Source organism: Schistocerca gregaria, chromosome 2 (assembly GCF_023897955.1).
Source record: "Schistocerca gregaria isolate iqSchGreg1 chromosome 2, iqSchGreg1.2, whole genome shotgun sequence".
NCBI lineage: Eukaryota > Metazoa > Arthropoda > Insecta > Orthoptera > Acrididae > Schistocerca > Schistocerca gregaria.
Window position 1 is genome coordinate 358,448,493 of NC_064921.1, and position 21,030 is coordinate 358,469,522.

General features: G+C 39.3%; 1 protein-coding gene across 1 annotated transcript in view; it reads right to left on the reverse strand.

Moving 5' to 3' along the window:
- Positions 1-21,030, reverse strand: part of LOC126337063 (general transcription factor 3C polypeptide 1) — a 333,645-nt gene that overhangs the window by 223,143 nt on the left and 89,472 nt on the right. The window contains exons 10-12 of the mRNA XM_050001392.1: positions 4,647-5,402; positions 3,164-3,320; positions 2,905-3,082 (exon numbers count right to left, since the gene is read on the reverse strand). Coding sequence (XP_049857349.1) covers positions 2,905-3,082; positions 3,164-3,320; positions 4,647-5,402 — 1,091 coding nt within the window. The remainder of the gene's footprint in view (positions 1-2,904; positions 3,083-3,163; positions 3,321-4,646; positions 5,403-21,030) is intronic.

The following is a 21,030-nucleotide window of genomic DNA, read 5'->3' on the forward strand; positions in this document are numbered from 1 at the left end:
AGATTTATTAGGAGCAACCATGCACATGAAATACAGGAAAATTTAATTCATCAAAGTCAATTCAACAATTACACTGCAAACAGAAAATATAAAATTTAGCTTAAGTTCTTTGTCTGACAGAAAGCCAATCATAATTTTTCTAGTCACTGGAATTAATCTGGAGCAGCAGGTCTATTTAGAATGTGATCAATTAAATTTTCCTATTTCTTCTCCTAATATTTTAGTAATATACCTTCCAGCCATCTTCAGAGTGAGCCAACAGACTGACGCCACAGCACTCACTGCCCTTTTAAATCTGTGGAACACACTACTGCTCATGTGGCTAATAGATATGCAAGACACTGACTGGTAGCAAAGACATAGCATAAACTGAAACTGTGCTTATGCAATTGATCTATGCTGCAAGACAGACGTAACAACAAAAATAATCAATTTTTTACAATATAATGTACTTGAATAGATCAAAAATCTCCTTACCAAGCAGCAGCAAAACAACACATGTAAACAAGATTTTACATATGCAAGCTTTTGGAGCCAATGGATTCTTCCTCTGGCAGAAGGGTTGAAAGGAAGAGTGATGAAGGAAAAGGACTGGAGAGGTTTGATAATAGGAGTACAGTTCACAAAAGTCACCCAGAATCCCAAGTGAGGGAAGGCTTAACGGACAGGATGAGAAGGTCTTCTGACCTGGGGCCTGGATGACTTTCCCAAACTCTACCACTTTTCCTAAGCCTCTCCAGTCCTTTTCCTTCACCCCTCTTCCTTCCCCTTCAAGCCTCCTGCCAGAGGAAGGAGCCACTGGTTCCAAAAGCTTGCATATGTAAAACTTTTTTTATATGTGTGCTGTCCTGCCGCCGCTTGGTGAGGAGATGATGTATCATTTTAGCTGCACTGTAGTATTGTCTCTCTGAGTTTATTAAAAAAAAGTTATGGATTCTGTGATTTTCGCAAGCTGAAACCAATATCACAATTGCTTAACTTCTTCAGGAATTTACAGTTATATTTACTCACTCACTTTACAAATAGTACATTCAAAATTTGGCATCAAATTTCAGTCATCACTTACCAGCATGGCTCCTCATACAGCAACAGTCTACAAACAAGACAGCTGCAAAAGTTTGGTGTTTTGGCATGGTGACTTAAATATGTTCTGCCACAGATGCCAGAAATCTGAAATGCTCAGGATAGGTGAAGCATTCGAGAATTTTTTAAATTCAACTTAATTTACCTGGAACTGTCTAGAACACACTTAGGAAAAGGAAGAAAGAATGAGGTAAAATAAACATTAATCTTTCAGAATTTCAATGAACCATGTGCATGTCAATTAAAACAATGCAGGAACTTTTAAATTAATCTGATTCTGAAATCTGATAACTTGCCTTGATGTTCTGTAAGACTGAGGTTTACATGATCCCCTGCAAGTGTGGCCTCTGCTACATTGGACAGGAAAGGCATATAGCCTATGAAAAATGCAAGCATGACATGGTTGGGAAATTTCATGAAAATGCAGATCTCTATTCAATTCACACTACTCCTTAACAGGAGTCCACCTTGGCTCACTGTCATTAATCAGAGTGTGTTAGCTTGTTTGCTGTGCAAGGTTGGGAGTTATATCCTCAAAAACATTATATTTGAACACATTTGGTGCTAAAGCTGAAACATCACATTCAATAACAGCCTTTTTTCCCCTCAGTTGAATAACTAATTCATGCTGTATTTATTGTTTCCTCTTCCCTATTACCTTTATTTTTGTAATGGCATAATGCTACCTGCTGTTTACTTGTCTTATCCACAGGTCTGTGCAGAAGTGAAATCTGGTATGGTTAATGCTATAGAAAGATCAGGGTTTAATGTCCCCTGATGATGAAGTCATTGAAGCACAGGGTTGGATATAACATTTAGCGGAAATCAGTTGGTCTTGTGCTTTCCAAAAGATCTATCCTAGAATTCACCTTAACTTAGAAAAATCACAAGAAACCTAAACCAGCATTGAGATTTGAATCCCAGTCCTCCCAAACACAAGCCCAGTGTACTGATCACTGTGTTCGGTTAATGTGGTTAATAATTTATCACTAATAAGCATATACAGGGTGCACAACAGCTTAAGGGTTGAATTTCCAAATGTCAAGAGGTTCATAAACCAAGCACTTCCAAGACAAGGAGTTAATGATCAAACAAGAATATTTCATTTTTTATTGACATAAACAGCACAAGGTCACAGCAATTACTCAAAGTGATGACTGCCAGTCTCAACATAGGCTTTACAACATACTCCCCAGAGAATAGAATTTCTGTGTTCAAAATTCATTAGCCCTGTAACTTGCACAAGAAGTGGCTTATTAACGAATCTTCTCCTACACAATCTAACACCATCTTTCCAAGTTGTATGGTGCAAACAACATTGTCAAGAAGCTTCCGAAGTTTTCTGTGGTTGGAATACCCAGTGGCTCACAAGTTTCAGTCACACAGATAAATTCTTACAAGTAGGATGATACATGTTGCAAAACATTTCTCTGCACATTTGCTTGCTTCCTGGGTACTACATCCTGCTGTGTTATACAGTAAATACATGTCTGTATGTCCTGGTAACAAGTATTGCTCCATCTTCAACACCCTATCATGATCTATACACAGTGCTTAATTAGACTATGGATACATCATAAACAACTGTTTATTGGTTTCTAAGGCAGCAACACCTATGTTCATGCAGAAGACAGCTGACTGTGATTAAATATAAGCAGTTCACATTCCTCATTCAAGACATAAATCTTCCTGCAATATTTATTTCTGACCATTGGTTTGTCATCACAGAACACTCAATTAAGCATCATCCACCACTTGCATAATTTTTACTCTTAAGATATGGGGTATACTGCTTGTAGTAAGCAAAGTATATTAACTTACCTACTGTAACACTTGGTTCACATACAAAATGCAAGACTTTCTCTTTGTCTCCACCTTTAAGAACAACTTTTATTACTTTTAGAAAGCCATCATTGCTTAATTTGGAGAGCAGCCGCATCAGTGATTTCTTATCAATTCTCACATTATAGCCTTCTCGGTCTTCTTCTTCACTGATCAGCTGTAATTTATCAAATTTCAATTGTAGTATGTGTATCTTGATTAATTATTGTACAAGCATCTGATGGAGAAAACATTTTACCTTCATCAATTTTGTCAAATCTTCAATGACTTTCTGGGATTTAATACTTTCAATTATCAAATTAGCCCGTTTCAGCAGACGGTATGTTACACATGTAGTATCCTTCACTTGGTGAGCAAAATAACTCTTTAGATCTTCTAGATTTTCATCAAATCCCCTATAAACATAGAAAAACAAAAATGCTGTCAGAGGCGCAACAGCAAAAAACAGCTAAAAACATTAACGTTCAAAATATAAAAGATCAGGATGGAATAACAGAGGCAAAAGGTGGACAAATTCATTCTTGACAAAACATGGACAGAAAGAATAGTAGCTCAGCACTTTTTTATGAGAGTTGACTGAAAAGTAATGCATCCACCTTCGTAACTCTTCAACAGAGGGCAGCATTGGTATGTGGCAGGTACTGGCTTATTTCGTAGCCTCTTCTCTACAGCTCAAGTTAGTAGGAAGCCTTAGCATTGAATGGTTGTGTTGTTACAGTGTAAAGTATGGAACCCTGCACAGTCAGTCAGTCAATGTGATTTAAGCAACGTGCACTCATGAATTCTCGACAGCAAAAGATGTCACCCCAAAGGAGATTCATAAGAGAATGAAAGCAGTTTATATTGATTGTGTTGATGTGAGTACTGTGCGTCATTGGGCAAGGAAGTTTAAAGATGTTGAGGCGGGACCATCTGACCTGCGTGACAAACAAAAAGTTGGATATCTTGTGGAGTTGGACGTCCTGTGACAGCAACCACTGAGTTTCAAAAGCAAAATGTTGACAGATTGATTCAGGATTATCGTTGTATCACTCGGAGAGAAACTGCAATCACAATTGGCATTTCACAAGAATGTGTGGGGTCACATTATTGCTTTGCTTGGATATCGGAAGATCTGAAATGAAAGCACACAGACTTGAAATTTCCCAGGAACTCCTCTCACATCACGAGAATGAAGGTGAGGCCATTCTTCATTCAAATGTGACAGGAGATGAAATGTTGGTAAACCATTACGACAGAACTGTGAGACTGTGGTTGTGGGAACAGAATGTCAACTTCTTCCGTGACACCTACAGAAACCTTGTTCATCACTGGCAGAAATGTATCCAACTGGCTGGTGACTATGTGGAAAAGTGAATATTGATAATTAAAGATCACATTCTAAGGATTATTTCTGCATTTGATTTATTAAAATATTTCCATCCAAACCCAATTAACGAAGATGGAGGCTCAAATGGCTCTGAGCACTATGGGACTTAACATCTGTGGTCATCAGTCCCCTAGAACTTAGAACTACTTAAACCTAACTAACCTAAGGACATCACACACATCCATGCTCGAGGCAGTATTCGAACCTGCGGCTGTAGCGGTCACGCGGTTCCAGACTGAAGCGCCTAGAACCGCACGACCATACCGGCCGGCCGAAGGTGGAGGCATTACTTTTCATTCAACCCTCGTAAATTTAGTGTCATACTGATGAAGTATTTCCTTATTGTACATACCTTGGTAAATGTCTGACTGCAGTGGACTCTGTGATCTCAGTGACAATGCCATTGTCAGATACTGTTTTCCTGGTCACTACTGGATTATCTTCCTTACTTGGCGTTAGTTCTGAAGTCAGGAATGAGACTGAACTTTCAGATGGGAATGTTTGTCCTGTACACAGTGGACTTCCCGGTGCAGGACTTGAAGTGGAGGTATGTGGTAATGTACATCCTGAAATCAAGTTCTGTGTTTCTTCTGTATTATCAAGCTTCTCAGAAGAAACAGTTCCTTCTTGAGAAGTTGGCAGTGATGTTAGCTGTAATTGTAAGGATGTGTTCTGTTCTGTACAGTTTACAGATGAATTGCTATTTACAGAATGGCATGAAATCTCCTGAGTTGTTTGTGGTGTGTCAGAAGATGCCATATCTGAACTTTCTTTTGAAAATGAAGATGGTGCCTGAACAGGAGATTCCAGAGATGAAGGTATTCCAAAATTTGGTACAGGCACTTCAATTTTTTTGGCAACTGAAATTTGTATGTTTCTATCAGTATCCTTTACGGGCTCCTGCTTAACATGGGATTTCTTTTGTCTCTTGGATTGAGGAGTAACTTCAAATGTTTTACACTTTCTCTTTCTCATACTCTCAAAGTTACGGACTGTTTCAGCATTTGACTTGTCTCCACCTTCACTTGTGAGTGCCAGCATTCTCTCTTTCTCTCTATTGAACTGCAAGTTCATTTCACACTGCCGCTCAAATATTTTTGCCATAAACCTATGAGAAAAAAGCATGTTATCAGGTAATATTAGAAAATAATTTAGATCTATCCTGGTTAATCACCAGTAAAACAACAATAAGTGAAGTATATTACATTTCTACTGTATACAGGCTGTTTACAAGTTAGTTAAACAAAAGTAACCTTTAATTGTGAAAAAGATAAATAACTTACAGAAATGTTTGATATGACACTAAATGCAGTATACCTTCAAGTTTTATTTACAAATGTTCGATGTGACTACTTTTTGTAAGACTGCTGAACATGTTCAATAGCTGTATCACAGACTGCTAGCTGACCATGACCTGGCGGCCTAAGTGATACACAGCCAGTTTCGGTGAAATGATTGTATCAATCAATGAAAGCTTGTCTTTGAGGTGGTAACTTGTGGTATTTAGCCCTGAATTACCTCTGAACTGTAGCAGCAGATTTGGATTCATGAAACCATAAATAACACTGCACACACTATGCACCTGCTAGAATAACTCATTTGCACATGCCACCTACTGGAAACATCAGTAACTAATAGCTTTAAGTGAGAGTAAAACTTGAAGATACAATGCATTCAGTACAGTATCAAACATTTATGTAATTTATTTACCCTTCCCATAATTAAAGATTGCTTTTGTATAACTAATTTCTAAACATTGCGTACAGTAACTAGCAAACCCAACAATGCTTCACAACTGCTGAATATTTATGAGAACCAGATGTGCATTCTAAATTGCTTCCTCTATTTTCTGCCCACCTCCCCCCTTCACTGTTCATCATTTCCTGCCCTTCCCCTCCCTCTCTCTGTGCATCACCTCTTCCCTCCTCTCTGTCCATTCTCTCCTCTTCCCCTCTCTGCATCCATTCCCTCCTCCCTCTCTGTCAATGTCCTCCCTAGCCTCTCTGTCCTCTTACCATTCCCTCAGCCCTTGTGCCTTGTTTCTTATTATTGCAAATGAAAGCTTTATGAAAACTGAACAGACTTAAAATGAATGGGTAAACTGAATGGGACCATTGACACAAAGGGCACGAGAGAGAACTCTCCCAGCTGCAAGATCTGTGAGGGCAATAGTTTCAATGTCAGTACTTCACACACATTTAATGGGTAGCATTACAAAATACTGGATGATTCTGATTTCATAGTAAAATTATAATCATAACCTGATAGGTTGTAAATACATGTTTCCTGAAAACTGACAGCAAAGAAAGAAACAAATAGACACTTTGCTGTGTATACAATTTTTGAATGAAATTAAATGTAAGGAAAAAGAATATATACATGAGAAACTATTTGTCTAAAGGTTTACACGTCTTCCTATCTAGCTGAAACTGACTGCAAGAAAGAAAACGAAACTTCATATTTTCACAGTACAGCATTTTCTTTCTAACAGTCAGTTTTAACAGAAAATGTGTACACTGTCATCTAACAAAATATATAGGCTATGTCCACTTGAATATTTACTTGTGTATTACGTAAAAATTTGAAGTAAACCTGTCCACAACTTTGAATTTTTGCTAACAATGTTTCCCATTTCTGTGTTAAATATATATTTATATGCTAAGTTCATTAAAAATATAAAGCCTATGTCCATCCAAATATTTTTTAGAGTCTCATGTAAAAATTTGATGTAAACCAGTCAAGCACTTTTTGACACTTTTGGTAGCAACGTTTTTCCTGTATATATTTCCTATACATTTCTACATTATATTTATTAAAATATGCCTATGTCCATCTGAATGTTCATCAGAGTATCGTGTAAAAATTTAAAGTAAATTTTTGAGATTTTTGGTAACAATTACAGATGGTTTGTCTTTTTATAAATAGTACAGATATAGATTATCACTATTAGTCCAATGATATCTGTCAGTAGTTTGGCAGTACTGACAGGCCACAATACTGAGTTAATTACAATGAACCAATGCACATTTAAAAACAATTTAGCTTGGGGTTGCAGGGGTCAGTCTCAGATTATAAATTGAAATGTCCAAGATTCAATCTCCACTTGATCTGCATACATCTTTCTGCCGGGAAATATAATTAACAATACATTCATTATGGCCTCATATATGTAGAATGATCAAGTTATACTATGGATAAGATTTTACACTGAACTAAAAAAAAACCCAACAGCTCACTGTGTGACTCAGCTCAGAGAAAGGAAAGGGTATACCACATTCAAAATGACTACACCTAGCGCCGCAGTGTAGATTTCGAACAAACCTTTGGGTCAAGAACAGCTTTCCTTTTAGCAAAAAAAGAAAATTTCCTATTCAGACTGGTTCCCACTTCACGAAATCAGTGACAATACTTATGATACGGGGCCTTTGCTTTGGAGCCGAGAGGAGGGTCTCAACCAAAGGCTTTGTCGACTCTGTGATGGTCTTCGTTGCACACTTCTAGACCTGCATTAAAGTATGGGGATTTGTAGGATTCCTCTTGATAAGTTAAGGGTTCACTACACAAAGAAAACAGCCACTCCAGTACCAGAGTAGTTGTGGAGTGCACATGAGGGTTTTTTAGTCTAGGCAGTAGTCCAAGGTGCTCTGATGAATACTTGTCAGGCAATATGTAGCAAGGAAAATCAAATGGCATTCAGAATAAAGACACATTGACTGCCATAATATTATCAGTGAACTGTTGAAGTATTCGTAATAAAGTTCCCAAATTATTCTTGGGACCGAGACCTGGCTGAAACCAAAAGTGGAAAGCTATGAGATATTTAGCAAGTTGTGGAACGTTTATTGGAAAGGCGGATTAGAGACCATAGGAGTAGGAGTTTTCATTGCAATTGACAAAAATAGTGTCTCTAGCAAGGTCGAAGTAGAGTGTGACATTGAAGCTATTTGGTTGCATATACCAGTGAAACCAAGTTAACTGCTGGATATTTTTACTGGCCACCCGATTCATACAGTCATTCAAAATACTTTTGAACATGTTTTCTGAAAATTGTCTTGAGCAGGTAGCTTAGCAGCCCATACGCTATGGAAATATCTTAGAGCTTGCAGCAACAAACACGCCAGACATTATTGACAATGTCAGTATAGAAATGGGGATTAGCAATCATGATGTCATTGTAGCAACTATGACTACAAAAGTTAATAAATCAGTCAAGGAGACTACGAGAATTTTTCTGCTAGATAGAGTAGACTAGCAGTTATTAGCATCTCACTTACATAGTTCACTGGCATCACTTAGTTCCAGTAACATAGTTGCAGAGGAATTAGGGCAGAGTTTAAGCAGACTGTAAATCGTGGTCTGAGGAGTTATGTGCCCAGTAAGTGGATAAAGGGTGGAAAAGAACCACCATGGTTTAACAACAAAATTTACTGAAAAAGCAGAGACTGTTGTACTCTCAGTTCAAAAGGGAACGCACAAATGATGAAAAGTGAAGGTTAGTAGAGATTCTTGTGCCTGTGGAAACACCTATGCGCAATGCATACAACACTGTCATGCCTTGACAAAAAATCTGGCAGAGAAACCGAGGAAATTCTGGTCTTATGTAAAATCACTAAGTAGATCTAAGGATTCCACTCAGTACCTTGTTGATCAGTCTGGTGTGGCTGTTGCAGACAGCAAAATGAAAGCCGAAGCTTTAACGTTTAAGAAATTGCTCACGCAGGAAAATCATACAAACATATTGTCATTTGACCATCAGACCGACCCCATATGGACAACACAGTAAATAAGCATCAATGGCATAGAGAAACAACTGAAAGATTTGAAGGATATAAGTCACCAGGTCTGGATGGAATCCCAGTTTGATTTTACAAAGAATACTCTACAGCATTGGCCCATTACCTAGCTTGCATTTATCGTAGATCTCCTACCCAGCACAAAGTCACAAGTGAATGGAGAAAGTGCATGTGACTACAGTATATAAGAAGTGTAAAAAAAATGGACCTGCAAAATTACAGAGCAATATCCTTAACTTGCTGCAGAATCGTTGAACTTATTCTCAGCTTGAATATAATAAACTTCCTTGAGACTGAGAAGCTTATGTCCACAAAACAGCATGGTTTTAGAAAGCATTGCTTGTGAGAAACACAGCTTGCCCTTCTCCCACATGATATATATTGTGAACTATGGATGAAGGGCAACAGGCAGATTGCATACTTCTGGAAAGCATTTGACATGGTGCCCCATTGCAGGCTGTTACCATATGTACGAGAATATTAAATAAGTTCATAAAGTTCACAGCTATATAAATAGCAGAACCCAATATGCCGTCCTTGACGGTGAGTGTTCATCACGGACAAGTGCATTGTCAGGAGTGCCCGAGGGAAGCGTGATAGGACGACTGTTGTTCTCTATATACATAAATGATTTGGCAGACAGGGTGAGCAGAAATCTGCAATTGTTTGCTGATGATGACATGGTGTATGGTAAGGCATCGAAGTTGAGAGATGATGATGTTTGGTTTGTGGATTGCTCAACTGTGTGGTCATCAGTGCCTGTGCAAAGTCCAAATGTTTTACACAGTTGAATTTTTACACAGTACAATCTAACCACTGTCACAAATGATGATGATGAAACAATGAGGACAACATAAACACCCAGACCCCAGGCAGAGAAAATCTCCAACCCAGACGGGAATCAATCCCAGGACCACATGATCCAGAGGCAGCAATGCTAGCCACTAGACCACGAGCTGCAGACATCAAAGTTGAGTGACTGTAGCAAGATACAAGATGACTGACACAAAATTTCCAGTTGGTATGATGAACTGCAGCTAGCCCTGAATGTGGAAAAATGTAAGTTAATGTGGATGAGTAGGGTAAAGATCGGATACAGTATTATTAGAGTCCTGCTTGACATCATCAAGTCGGTTAAATATCTGGGCGTAACATTGCAAAGTGATAGGAGATGGAACAAGCATGTGAGAACTGTTGTAGTTAAGGTGAATTTTAGGAAAGAGTGTTCACTTGTAAAGGAAACCATATACAGGATGCTGGTGTGACCTATTCTTGAGTTCTGCTCGAGCGTTTGGGAACTGTATCAGGTTGTATTGAAGGAAGACATTGAAGCAATTCCAAGGCAAGCTGCTAGATTTGTTACTGGTAGGTTTGAACAACATGTAAGTGTTACGGATATGCTTCAGGAACTCAAATGGGAATCCCTGGAGGGAAACACTATTGAGAAAATTTAGAGAAGCTTCATTTGAAGCTGAGTGTTGAACTATTCTACTGCTGCCAACATACACTGGGTGTAAGGACAACAAAGATAAGGTATAAAAATTTAGGGCTCATATGGAGGCATATAGACAGTCATTTTCCCCTTGCTCAATTTGTGCTTGGGACAGGAAAGGAAATGACTAGTAGTGGTGCAGGGTACTCTCCGTCACGTGCCGTACGGTGGCTTGCGGAGTATCTACGTAGATGTACTTGTAGATGGATGCCACCAATTAACTGACAAGCAACATTAAATTACTTCTATATTTCTGCCTCTTTTTATGTTTTAGGCTGAGTAGCGAGATGAAATAATATTTCTTTTTCATAGTCACAAATGCATCTTATGGCTTACTCAACAAATAATTCCCATTTGGTTTAGTACATTTTATTTGCATTGTATTCAAATATTTGCAGTATGTTTACATACATACATTCATGCTTGAAATATGAACTAGGAAGTAATACACCAGTAGAGAGAAGCAGCTACTACAAATCCTTCAGTACGCTGCACTAATTACTAATAGTATTTGTGACAAGAGAAAAATATCTGCCTTACAAACCATTAAAATAAGCCAACTAGAGTAGATATAACACACATATACATTTTAAAAAACTACTTTATTTTCATAGCTTAAAATTTTCTTTGTATGTCCTTTGTCAGTAGAAATGGAAATAATGAACAATGAAACACTGACAGAGCAAAGGAAAAGTCACTCCAAAACCTGAGGCACTGGACACTCATAATGCACATACAGTAACTGTTTGTAACAACTGAGTAAAGGCCACAATTCATAGTAATCAGCAATAACATATTACAACTAAATACAAAAAAAATTGTAGGTTGCAGAAGGAGAGGCATCTTTCCTGCACTTGTGTACACGTAAGGCTTTTCAACAAGCACCAGTACTGTCGGATTGAACAAGAGCAGCACTCTGGAGTGGGGCAGGGAAAGTGGAAGAATAGTAGGGTATGGGCTGGGGTAAAGAAGAGCCCTATCTGGCAGAGCACGCACGGACTAGAAGGTAGCAGGACAAGTTGGCCAACAGATGCAGTGTTGGGAGGCTGTGGGGCAGGGAGGTGGGAAAGGAGGGGGAGGGTGGTGGAGGACAGGAGCAGAGAGGACAAAAACTGATGGGTGTGTTGACATAGAGTGGTGCACAATGAGGCTGAGGAGACATGAAATAGGAGGAGGTAATAGGACAGGGGGATTGGAAACTGTTGGGTGGAGACAGTAGGGACAGCAGGTTATTGAAGGTTAAAGCCAGGATAATTTCACGAGTGGAGAGTGTGTTGTAAGAGTAACTCCCATCTGTGCAGTCCAGAAAAGCTGGTGATGCTGGGAAAGATCTACATGGCTCTGGTTGTACAGCAGCCATTAAAATCAAGCATGTTATGCTCAGGAATGGCAGCCCTGCAGCAAGCGGTGCGCGCGCTTTCGGAGCTCTGGCAAAAGTTAAGTGTTCAGTAATAGAATAATATTAAACTTAGTGTAAATTATAGTTTAGATAGTTAAATTAACGTCTGTGTTAGACTGTGTATTGAAGGTTTCGCGAATATTAGCGTATTTTACTTGCAAAGAAGGTTTTACTAAACGGCCGGTTTTCGTCAGTGTTTGTTTACATTTGTAGGCGTAAATTTCGTGCGTGTGTAGACCTCTTATTATTACTTAACTTTGCGCCTATAATCTTAAATACTTCTTTGGTCAATAATTAAAGACTTTTTATCGTCGGATTGTAGATTATTCAAACTTATTTGTTCATAGACTTTCCATTTGGCGTTTGTTTACTTTCAGGTAACGATTGTTTAAATTCACGTAGCTCGTTAGATTACATCCATTGTAGGTTCATTATCTTACTGATTTAAGAATATAGTTTTTTGTATTAAGAGATCATTGTTTAAATTTTATTACTGTACATTGCCATGAGTACTAAGTGTGGAAGCTGCTGTAGGAAGATAGAATCGGGGGTGGTATGTGGGGGATGTGGGGGTGGTTTTCATTGGGTCTCATGTAGCGGGAAATTTGACGAGATTATGCTTTTGGCTCTCCCATGGAACTGTAGGTTCTGTAGTATAGAAAAAAGATTTGTACAACAGGAGGAAAAGATGTGTGCCCTTCAGGCTGAACTAGATTCGGTAAAAACTGAATTAGCTAAGTTAAAGGGGGAAAAAGACTGCGGGAAATGGGAATTGGTAACAAGGAAATCGCGAAAAGGGACCAGCCATGTAGATGTTGTCAAAGTTCCAGTTATGAATAAATTCTCCTTGTTACCTGAAGTAGGAAGGGAGGAGCCAAAAACAGGAGTAGTTGAAAGTATGGTGCAGCAGACTACTAAAATTGGTAACAGCATTAGGTCGGGAAAATCTAGTAATAGGAAAAGAAAAGTCTTGCTGCTAGGTAGCAGTCATGGGAGGGGTGTAGGCCAACTAGTGCAGGAGAAATTAGGAGCAGATTACCAGGTCACGAGTTTGTTTAAGCCAAGTGCTAGGCTTAGCCAGGTGATAGAAGACATAGGACCACTCTGTAGGGACTTTGACAAGAATGATGAGGTGATAGTAATAGGTGGGGCAGGAAACAGCCTGGCTAAGGATAGGAATTATGATATTAAGAGTGACCTGGATAAAATAGGAGCTGCAACAGGATGTACGAATGTGGGTTTTGTTGAGGTATTGCAGCGTTACCATCAGCCCTCGGTTAACCCTTCTGTGTGGCGAGTTAACAGAGAGTTGAGCGAGCAGCTGCTGGACGGTGCAAAAACACACATTTATACAGTGCCTGTTGGTAGCATTGGGAGATGGGGATACACTCGACATGGCCTGCACCTAAATAGTCTAGGGAAGGATAGATTAGCTAATTAATTGTAGGTCGTCTAAAGGGGGCCACTAGCACTCAAGGCAAAACGCCTGTGACCCGAAAGGGCATAGGGGCACCTTTTTTAGGTTGAACAAGATGTCCAGACAGGCAGCTCTTAAAGGTAAAAAAATAAATGGTTCGAATAAAGGTAGAGGAAACAGTTGTGTTAATATATTTCACCAAAATATCAGGGGATTAAGGAACAAAATAGACGAACTAATGATTTGTTTTGAGAATATTAAAAATACAACAGAAGTTGATGTACTGTGCCTGTCTGAACATCATATAACTACACAAATGGAAAATGTAAATATTAATGGGTATAAACTAGCAACTTATTTTTGTAGAGACAATATGGAGAAAGGAGGAGCTGCCATTTATGTTAAGGGGGAACATAGTTTTAAAAACATAGAAACCGCAAAATTATGTGTAGAACAGCACATTGAAGTATGCGCTTGTGAGCTTAAATTGGACAGTGGTAAATTCATAATTGTGACTGTGTATAGGTCCCCACTTGGAAATTTTCAAATGTTTCTTAAAAACCTAGATCTCTTGCTGCGTTATCTGTCAGAAAAGGGAAAACACATTATCATTTGTGGAGATTTTAACGTAGATTTTCTTAAACACTCAAGCAAGAAGAACGGCCTTGAACTATTACTTTGCTCTTACAATCTGACATCAGTCATTGATTTTCCTACTCGTATTGTACAAGACAGTAGCACCCTGATAGATAACATTTTCATAGACCAAGATAAATTAAAAGAAGAACGGGCTTTCTGATCATGATGCACAGCTACTTTCAATTCGTGACTTTGCTCCATACAGTAATGTGAAAAAAACAAACAAAATAATATGCCCAATTAACCATATAATAATTCAACAATTTAAGGTAAGCTTGAAAAGGGTAGACTGGGAGGATGTTTATCGGGAACCTGATGCAAATGTTAAATTTAACTTATTCCATGATAAACTTGTGGGTATATTTGAAAACAGTTTTCCTAAGAAATTAGTGAATCATAATTCAAATAAACTTGATAAAAAACCATGGCTGACTAAAGGGATTAAAATTTCTTGTAGCCGGAAATGGGAACTATACCAAGACACTAGAATAAGTCGAGATGAAGAAAAGCTCAACTATTATAAGAAATATTGTAATATATTAAGGAAAGTTATAAAAAAAATCCAGAAGTATGTGTATCAAGTCTGAGATTAGCACCTCTGATGACAAAGTTACAACAATATGGAATATAGTTAAAAGGGAAACAGGGCAACCAAGGTCACAGGACAACAGTATTACTGTTAAGCACAATGAAAAGCTTATAAATGAAAAATCACAGGTTGAAAATATTTTTAATAATCATTTTATAAATGTAGTGGAAAATATAGGCACCAGCTGCTCACCAGATAGGGCAGAACTCTATATGAAAGAGGTATTCCCGGTGCAAACAAATGAAATTGAAATCCTACCCACCTCACCGTCTGAAATTAAGAAAATAATAAATTCCCTTAAGAATAAAAACTCACATGGAACTGATGGTATCTCCAATAGAATACTAAAATCTTGTCCACACCTGATAAGTCGAGTTCTTAGCCACATATGTAATAGCTCATTGAATCAGGGAATATTTCCTGACAGATTGAAATATGCCATAGTTAAACCCTTGTATAAAAAAGGAGACAAGACAGACGTCAACAATTATCGTCCTATTTCACTTCTGACATCCTTCTCAAAAGTGTTTGAAAAAGTAATGTACTCAAGAGTAACTTTACACATTAGTGCGAATAACGTTTTAACAAAATGTCAGTTCGGTTTCCAGAAAGGTGTTTCAACAGATAGTGCTATACACGCTTTCACTGATCAAATTTTAAATGCTCTGGATAGTAGAACATCACCAATTGGGATTTTCTGTGATCTCTCTAAGGCTTTTGATTGTGTGGCTCATGAAATCCTCTTAGATAAGCTGAAGTACTATGGAATGAATGGTTCAGTACACAGATGGTTCACTTCATATTTAACTGGTAGAATGCAGAAGGTTGAAACAGTAAACCCACATAGTACACAAAGGGCAGCAGATTATTCAGACTGGGGATGTATCAAGAATGGGGTACCACAGGGTTCTGTCTTGGGGCCTTTATTGTTTTTAATATATGTTAATGACTTGCCTAATTATATTCATGAAGATGCAAACTTGGTTCTCTTTGCAGATGACACAAGTATTGTAATCAAGCCTAAAAAGCAAGAATCAGTTGAGGAAAATGCAAATAATGTTTTTCAAAGAGTTATTAGGTGGTTTTCCGCAAATGGACTTTCATTGAACTTTGAAAAAACACTGTACATACAGTTCAGTACAGGGAAAGGCATAACACCGCAAATAAATATAGAGTGTGGGGGAAAATCTTTAGCTAAAGCAGATTGTTCAAAATTTCTGGGTGTCTGTATTGATCAGAATTTAAACTGGAAGACACACATTGACAATCTACTGAAACGATTGAGCTCAGCTACCTATGCTATTAGTGTCATCGTAAATTTTGCAGACAAGCACATCAGTAAGTTAGCTTACCAAGCATATTTTCATTTGTTGCTTTCTTACGGAAACATCTTTTGGGGCAATTCATCACTAAGAAAGAAGGTATTTATTGCACAAAAACATGTTATCAGAATAATGTCTGGGGCTCATCCAAGATCATCTTGTAGACAATTATTTAAAGAATTAGGGATATTGCCAGTAGCTTCACAATATATATACAGCCTAATGAAATTTGTTGTTAGTAACCCAGATCACTTCAGAATTAATAGCACAGTCCACAGCTACAATACTAGGAGACAGGGTGACCTTCACTACCGTTCATTGAATTTGACATTGGCACAAAAGGGGGTGAATTATACTGCCACAAAGATTTTTGGTCAATTGCCAAACAATATCAAAAGTCTGACAGACAACCAATCGGCATTCAAAAGTAAGTTAAGGGAATTCCTGAATGACAACTCCTTCTACTCCTTAGATGAATTTTTAGACATAGGCCAAAGAAATACAGTAAGCATTAACAATTGTACCGTATATAAGACTGTTGTTGTTGTTGTTGTTGTCTTCAGTCCTGAGACTGGTTTGATGCAGCTCTCCATGCTACTCTATCCTGTGCAAGCTGCTTCATCTCCCAGTACCTACTGCAACCTACATCCTTCTGAATCTGCTTAGTGTACTCATCTCTCGGTCTCCCTCTACGATTTTTACCCTCCACGCTGCCCTCCAATGCTAAATTTGTGATCCCTTGATGCCTCAAAACATGTCCTACCAACCGATCCCTTCTTCTAGTCAAGTTGTGCCACAAACTTCTCTTCTCCCCAATCCTATTCAATACCTCCTCATTAGTTACGTGATCTATCCACCTTATCTTCAGTATTCTTCTGTAGCACCACATTTCGAAAGCTTCTATTCTCTTCTTGTCCAAACTAGTTATCGTCCATGTTTCACTTCCATACATGGCTACACTCCAAACAAATACTTTCAGAAACGACTTCCTGATACATAAATCTATATTCGATGTTAACAAATTTCTCTTCTTCAGAAACGCTTTCCTTGCCATTGCCAGTCTACATTTTATATCCTCTCTACTTCGACCATCATCAGTTATTTTACTTCCTAAATAGCAAAACTCCTTTACTACTTTAAGTGTCTCATTTCCTAATCTAATTCCCTCAGCATCACCCGATTTAATTTGACTACATTCCATTATCCTCGTTTTGCTTTTGTTAATGTTCATCTTATATCCTCCTTTCAAGACACTGTCCATTCCGTTCAACTGCTCTTCCAAGTCCTTTGCCGTCTCTGACAGAATTACAATGTCATCGGCGAACCTCAAAGTTTTTACTTCGTCTCCATGAATTTTAATACCTACTCCAAATTTTTCTTTTGTTTCCTTTACTGCTTGCTCAATATACAGATTGAATAACATCAGGGAGAGGCTACAATCCTGTCTCACTCCTTTCCCAACCACTGCTTCCCTTTCATGCCCCTCGACTCTTATTACTGCCATCTGGTTTCTGTACAAATTACAAATAGCCTTTCGCTCCCTGTATTTTACCCCTGCCACCTTTAGAATTTGAAAAAGAGTATTCCAGTCAACATTGTCAAAAGCTTTCTCTAAGTCTACAAATGCTAGAAACGTAGGTTTGCCTTTTCTTAATCTTTCTTCTAAGATAAGTCGTAAGGTCAGTATTGCCTCACGTGTTCCAACATTTCGACGGAATCCAAACTGATCCTCCCCGAGGTCTGCATCTACCAGTTTTTCCATTCATCTGTAAAGAATTCGCGTTAGTATTTTGCAGCCGTGGCTTATTAAACTGATAGTTCGGTAATTTTCACATCTGTCAGCACCTGCTTTCTTTGGGATTGGAATTATTATATTCTTCTTGAAGTCTGAGGGTATTTCGCCTGTCTCATACATCTTGCTCACCAGCTGGTAGAGTTTTGTCATGACTGGTTCTCCCAAGGCCGTCAGTAGTTCTAACGGAATGTTGTCTACTCCCGGGGCCTTGTTTCGACTCAGGTCTTTCAGTGCTCTGTCAAACTCTTCACGCAGTATCGTATCTCCCATTTCGTCTTCATCTACATCCTCTTCTATTTCCATAATATTGTCCTCAAGTACATCGCCCTTGTATAAGCCTTCTATATACTCCTTCCACCTTTCTGCCTTCCCTTCTTTGCTTAGAACTGGGCTGCCATCTGAGCTCTTGATATTCATACACGTGGTTCTCTTCTCTCCAAAGGTCTCTTTAATTTTCCTGTAGGCAGTATCTATCTTACCCCTAGTGAGATAAGCTTCTACATCCTTACATTTGTCCTCTAGCCATCCCTGTTTAGCCATTTTGCACTTCCTGTCGATCTCATTTTTGAGACGTTTGTATTCCTTTTTGCCTGCTTCATTTACTGCATTTTTATATTTTCTCCTTTCATCAATTAAATTCAATATTTCTTCTGTTACCCCAGGATTTCTAGCAGCCCTCGTCTTTTTACCTACTTTATCCTTTGCTGCCTTCACTACTACATCCCTCAGAGCTACCCATTCTTCTTCTACTGTATTTCTTTCCCCTATTCCTGTCAATTGTTCCCTTATGCTCTCTCTGAAACTCTGTACAACCTCTGGTTCTTTCAGTTTATCCAGGTCCCATCTCCTTAATTTCTCACATTTTTGCAGTTTCTTCAGTTTTAATCTACAAGACTAACAATGATTATTTGGGATAAATAAATCTTGTGTACTTTGACACGTTCCACATCATTACGAAAGAATCGTGCTCATGATCCATGGAACAAGTAATATAACTAACTAACTAACTAACTGATCAGCTGCATGTTGGGTCACATGGTGGTTCACTTTGCTCTTGGCCACAGTTTGGCGGTGGCCATTTATCCTGGTGGACAGCTGGTTGGTAGTCATACCAATATAAAAAGCTGTGCAATGATTGCAGCAGAGCTGGTGTGTAACATGGCTGCTTTCACAGGTGACCCCATTCAGACACGGCAGATAAGCTTGTTACAGGACTGCAGTAGGAAATGCTGGGTGAGTCAATTGAGTTGGTCTCACACCTGGGCCTTTCACAGGGATGACACCTGAGGAGAGGAGCTGGGACTGGGAGTTGTGTGGGCATGGACTAGGATTCTGTGTAGGTTTGGTGGAAGATAAGAACACCACTTTGGGATGGGTGGGAAGGATCTTTGATATGGCATGATGATAAATAATCAAAGCCCTGACAAAGGATGAGGTTCAGTTGTTCCAGTCCGGGGTGGTACTATGTGATGAGAGAGGCATTCCTTTGTAGCTGGTTCATGGGTGTCGTGGGACAATTGAGAGTGCGAGGCAATATGGTATGGGAAATCTGTTTGCAGACTAGGTCTGCGGTGGATAGTGCTTGTCTGTGAAGTCCTTGTGCGACCACCAGCACACTGGGCAAGGGAGTTCTTTTCACTGCAGATACACTGTCACTGGGTGGCAACACTGTATGGGAGGGATTTGAGATTTTTTGGTGTGGACGAAATGGTAGCTATCAAAATGCAGGTATTGTTGGTGTTTGGTGGATTTAATGTGGACAGAGGTGTGGATAAAAATATCAGAGAAGAGGAGGAGGACAATGTCCAGGAAGATGGAACACAGAATTGAGGATGACAAGGTGAAGCGAGTTGGGGAGAAGGTGTTGAGGTTATGAAGGAATAAGGACAGGGTGTCTTGGCCCTCAGTCTGGATCAAGAAGATATTATCATCCAAGAACCACCTTTGCTCCCTTTGCAAGATACTGCTACTATGCAATCCCTACTATAGACATCACATCTCTCAAATTTAACCCTTTGCTCTCCAGCAACTTCAAGAGCATTCCAACCACCAATGCCATAACTTATACAACCTGCAGACATCCTATATGTACCTTGGGGCACCACTATCTAACTCCTAGCTTATTCAGTGTGCTTCCTTGTTACCCACTCTTAGCACTTGGACAATGCCTGCCTAACCTTTTCAACTTGGCACACCCCCAAAGCATGCTACCAAAACTCCACTAAATCCAGAGCTGAAACAATTCTGGAACACTGCTGTTAACTTTTCCACCAAATTCCTTGCACCCACAGAAGTTACAGTCCTATCCAAAGGCTTCACCATCACCCTACACCCAAATTTAACCATGCTGGACTTTTCAAAGACCTACACTCTTTCTCCCAATGCTTGCCATGGAAACACTTCTTGGCCACTAATCTCTCTAATCAAGGCCAACCTAGTCCCAACAGTGAACTCTGCCTCTCGTAGTTCATACAACCTTCCAAACATGAAGAAGTTTTGAACTGAATTCAGGACACTGGCACAGAGACTGGTGGCAGAAACTTTATGGTACTACCTGTCTCCCCTTGCCAGCTACTTACTGGCAATGAAAATTTCATTCACCACTGAGATTTGAACCAGTTTACCTCTGGTTCGAATGCCACTGCACAGGCATGCGTAAGCAGTCTCACTCATGGAGGTGGGTGCCTCACAAGCCATAATAGTGCAAAGGACCTAGATGTGAGGGCTGTCCACACACCCTCCCACTCTATGCTCTACTTCAATCCTGTCACAGGCATCTCCTTCCTCATCAAAGGCTGGACCACCTGTGAAAGCAGATGTGAGATGTAGCAGCTTAGTTGCTGCCACTGTGCCACTTTCTACATGGGCATAACAACTAGGAAGTTGTCCGTCCACATGAATGGCCACCACCAAATGGTGGCCAACACGCAGCTAGACAACCCAATTCCTAGATATGCCACCCAATATGATGCGTTTCACTGTGATGGCCACTTTACAGACTATGACATCTGGATACTTCCTACCTACTCCAGATTTTCTGAATTGCGCAGATGCAAACTCTCCCTACGTGTCCTTTGTTTTCAGAGCTCCCCTGGCCTAAATATTTGCTACACTCTTCCTCACATCTACCTATCCCCTTCTTTACTCTGCTGCCAGTACTACAAATGTTGTTTCTCTGCCAACAAATCTACAGTGCTTTCCCCTTCTCTACTTCTCGGCTCTTCAGTTCCCCCTCCTCCTCCTCACACCCCACCCCAGTACAGTCTCCAAACACTGCACCTAACAGCCTT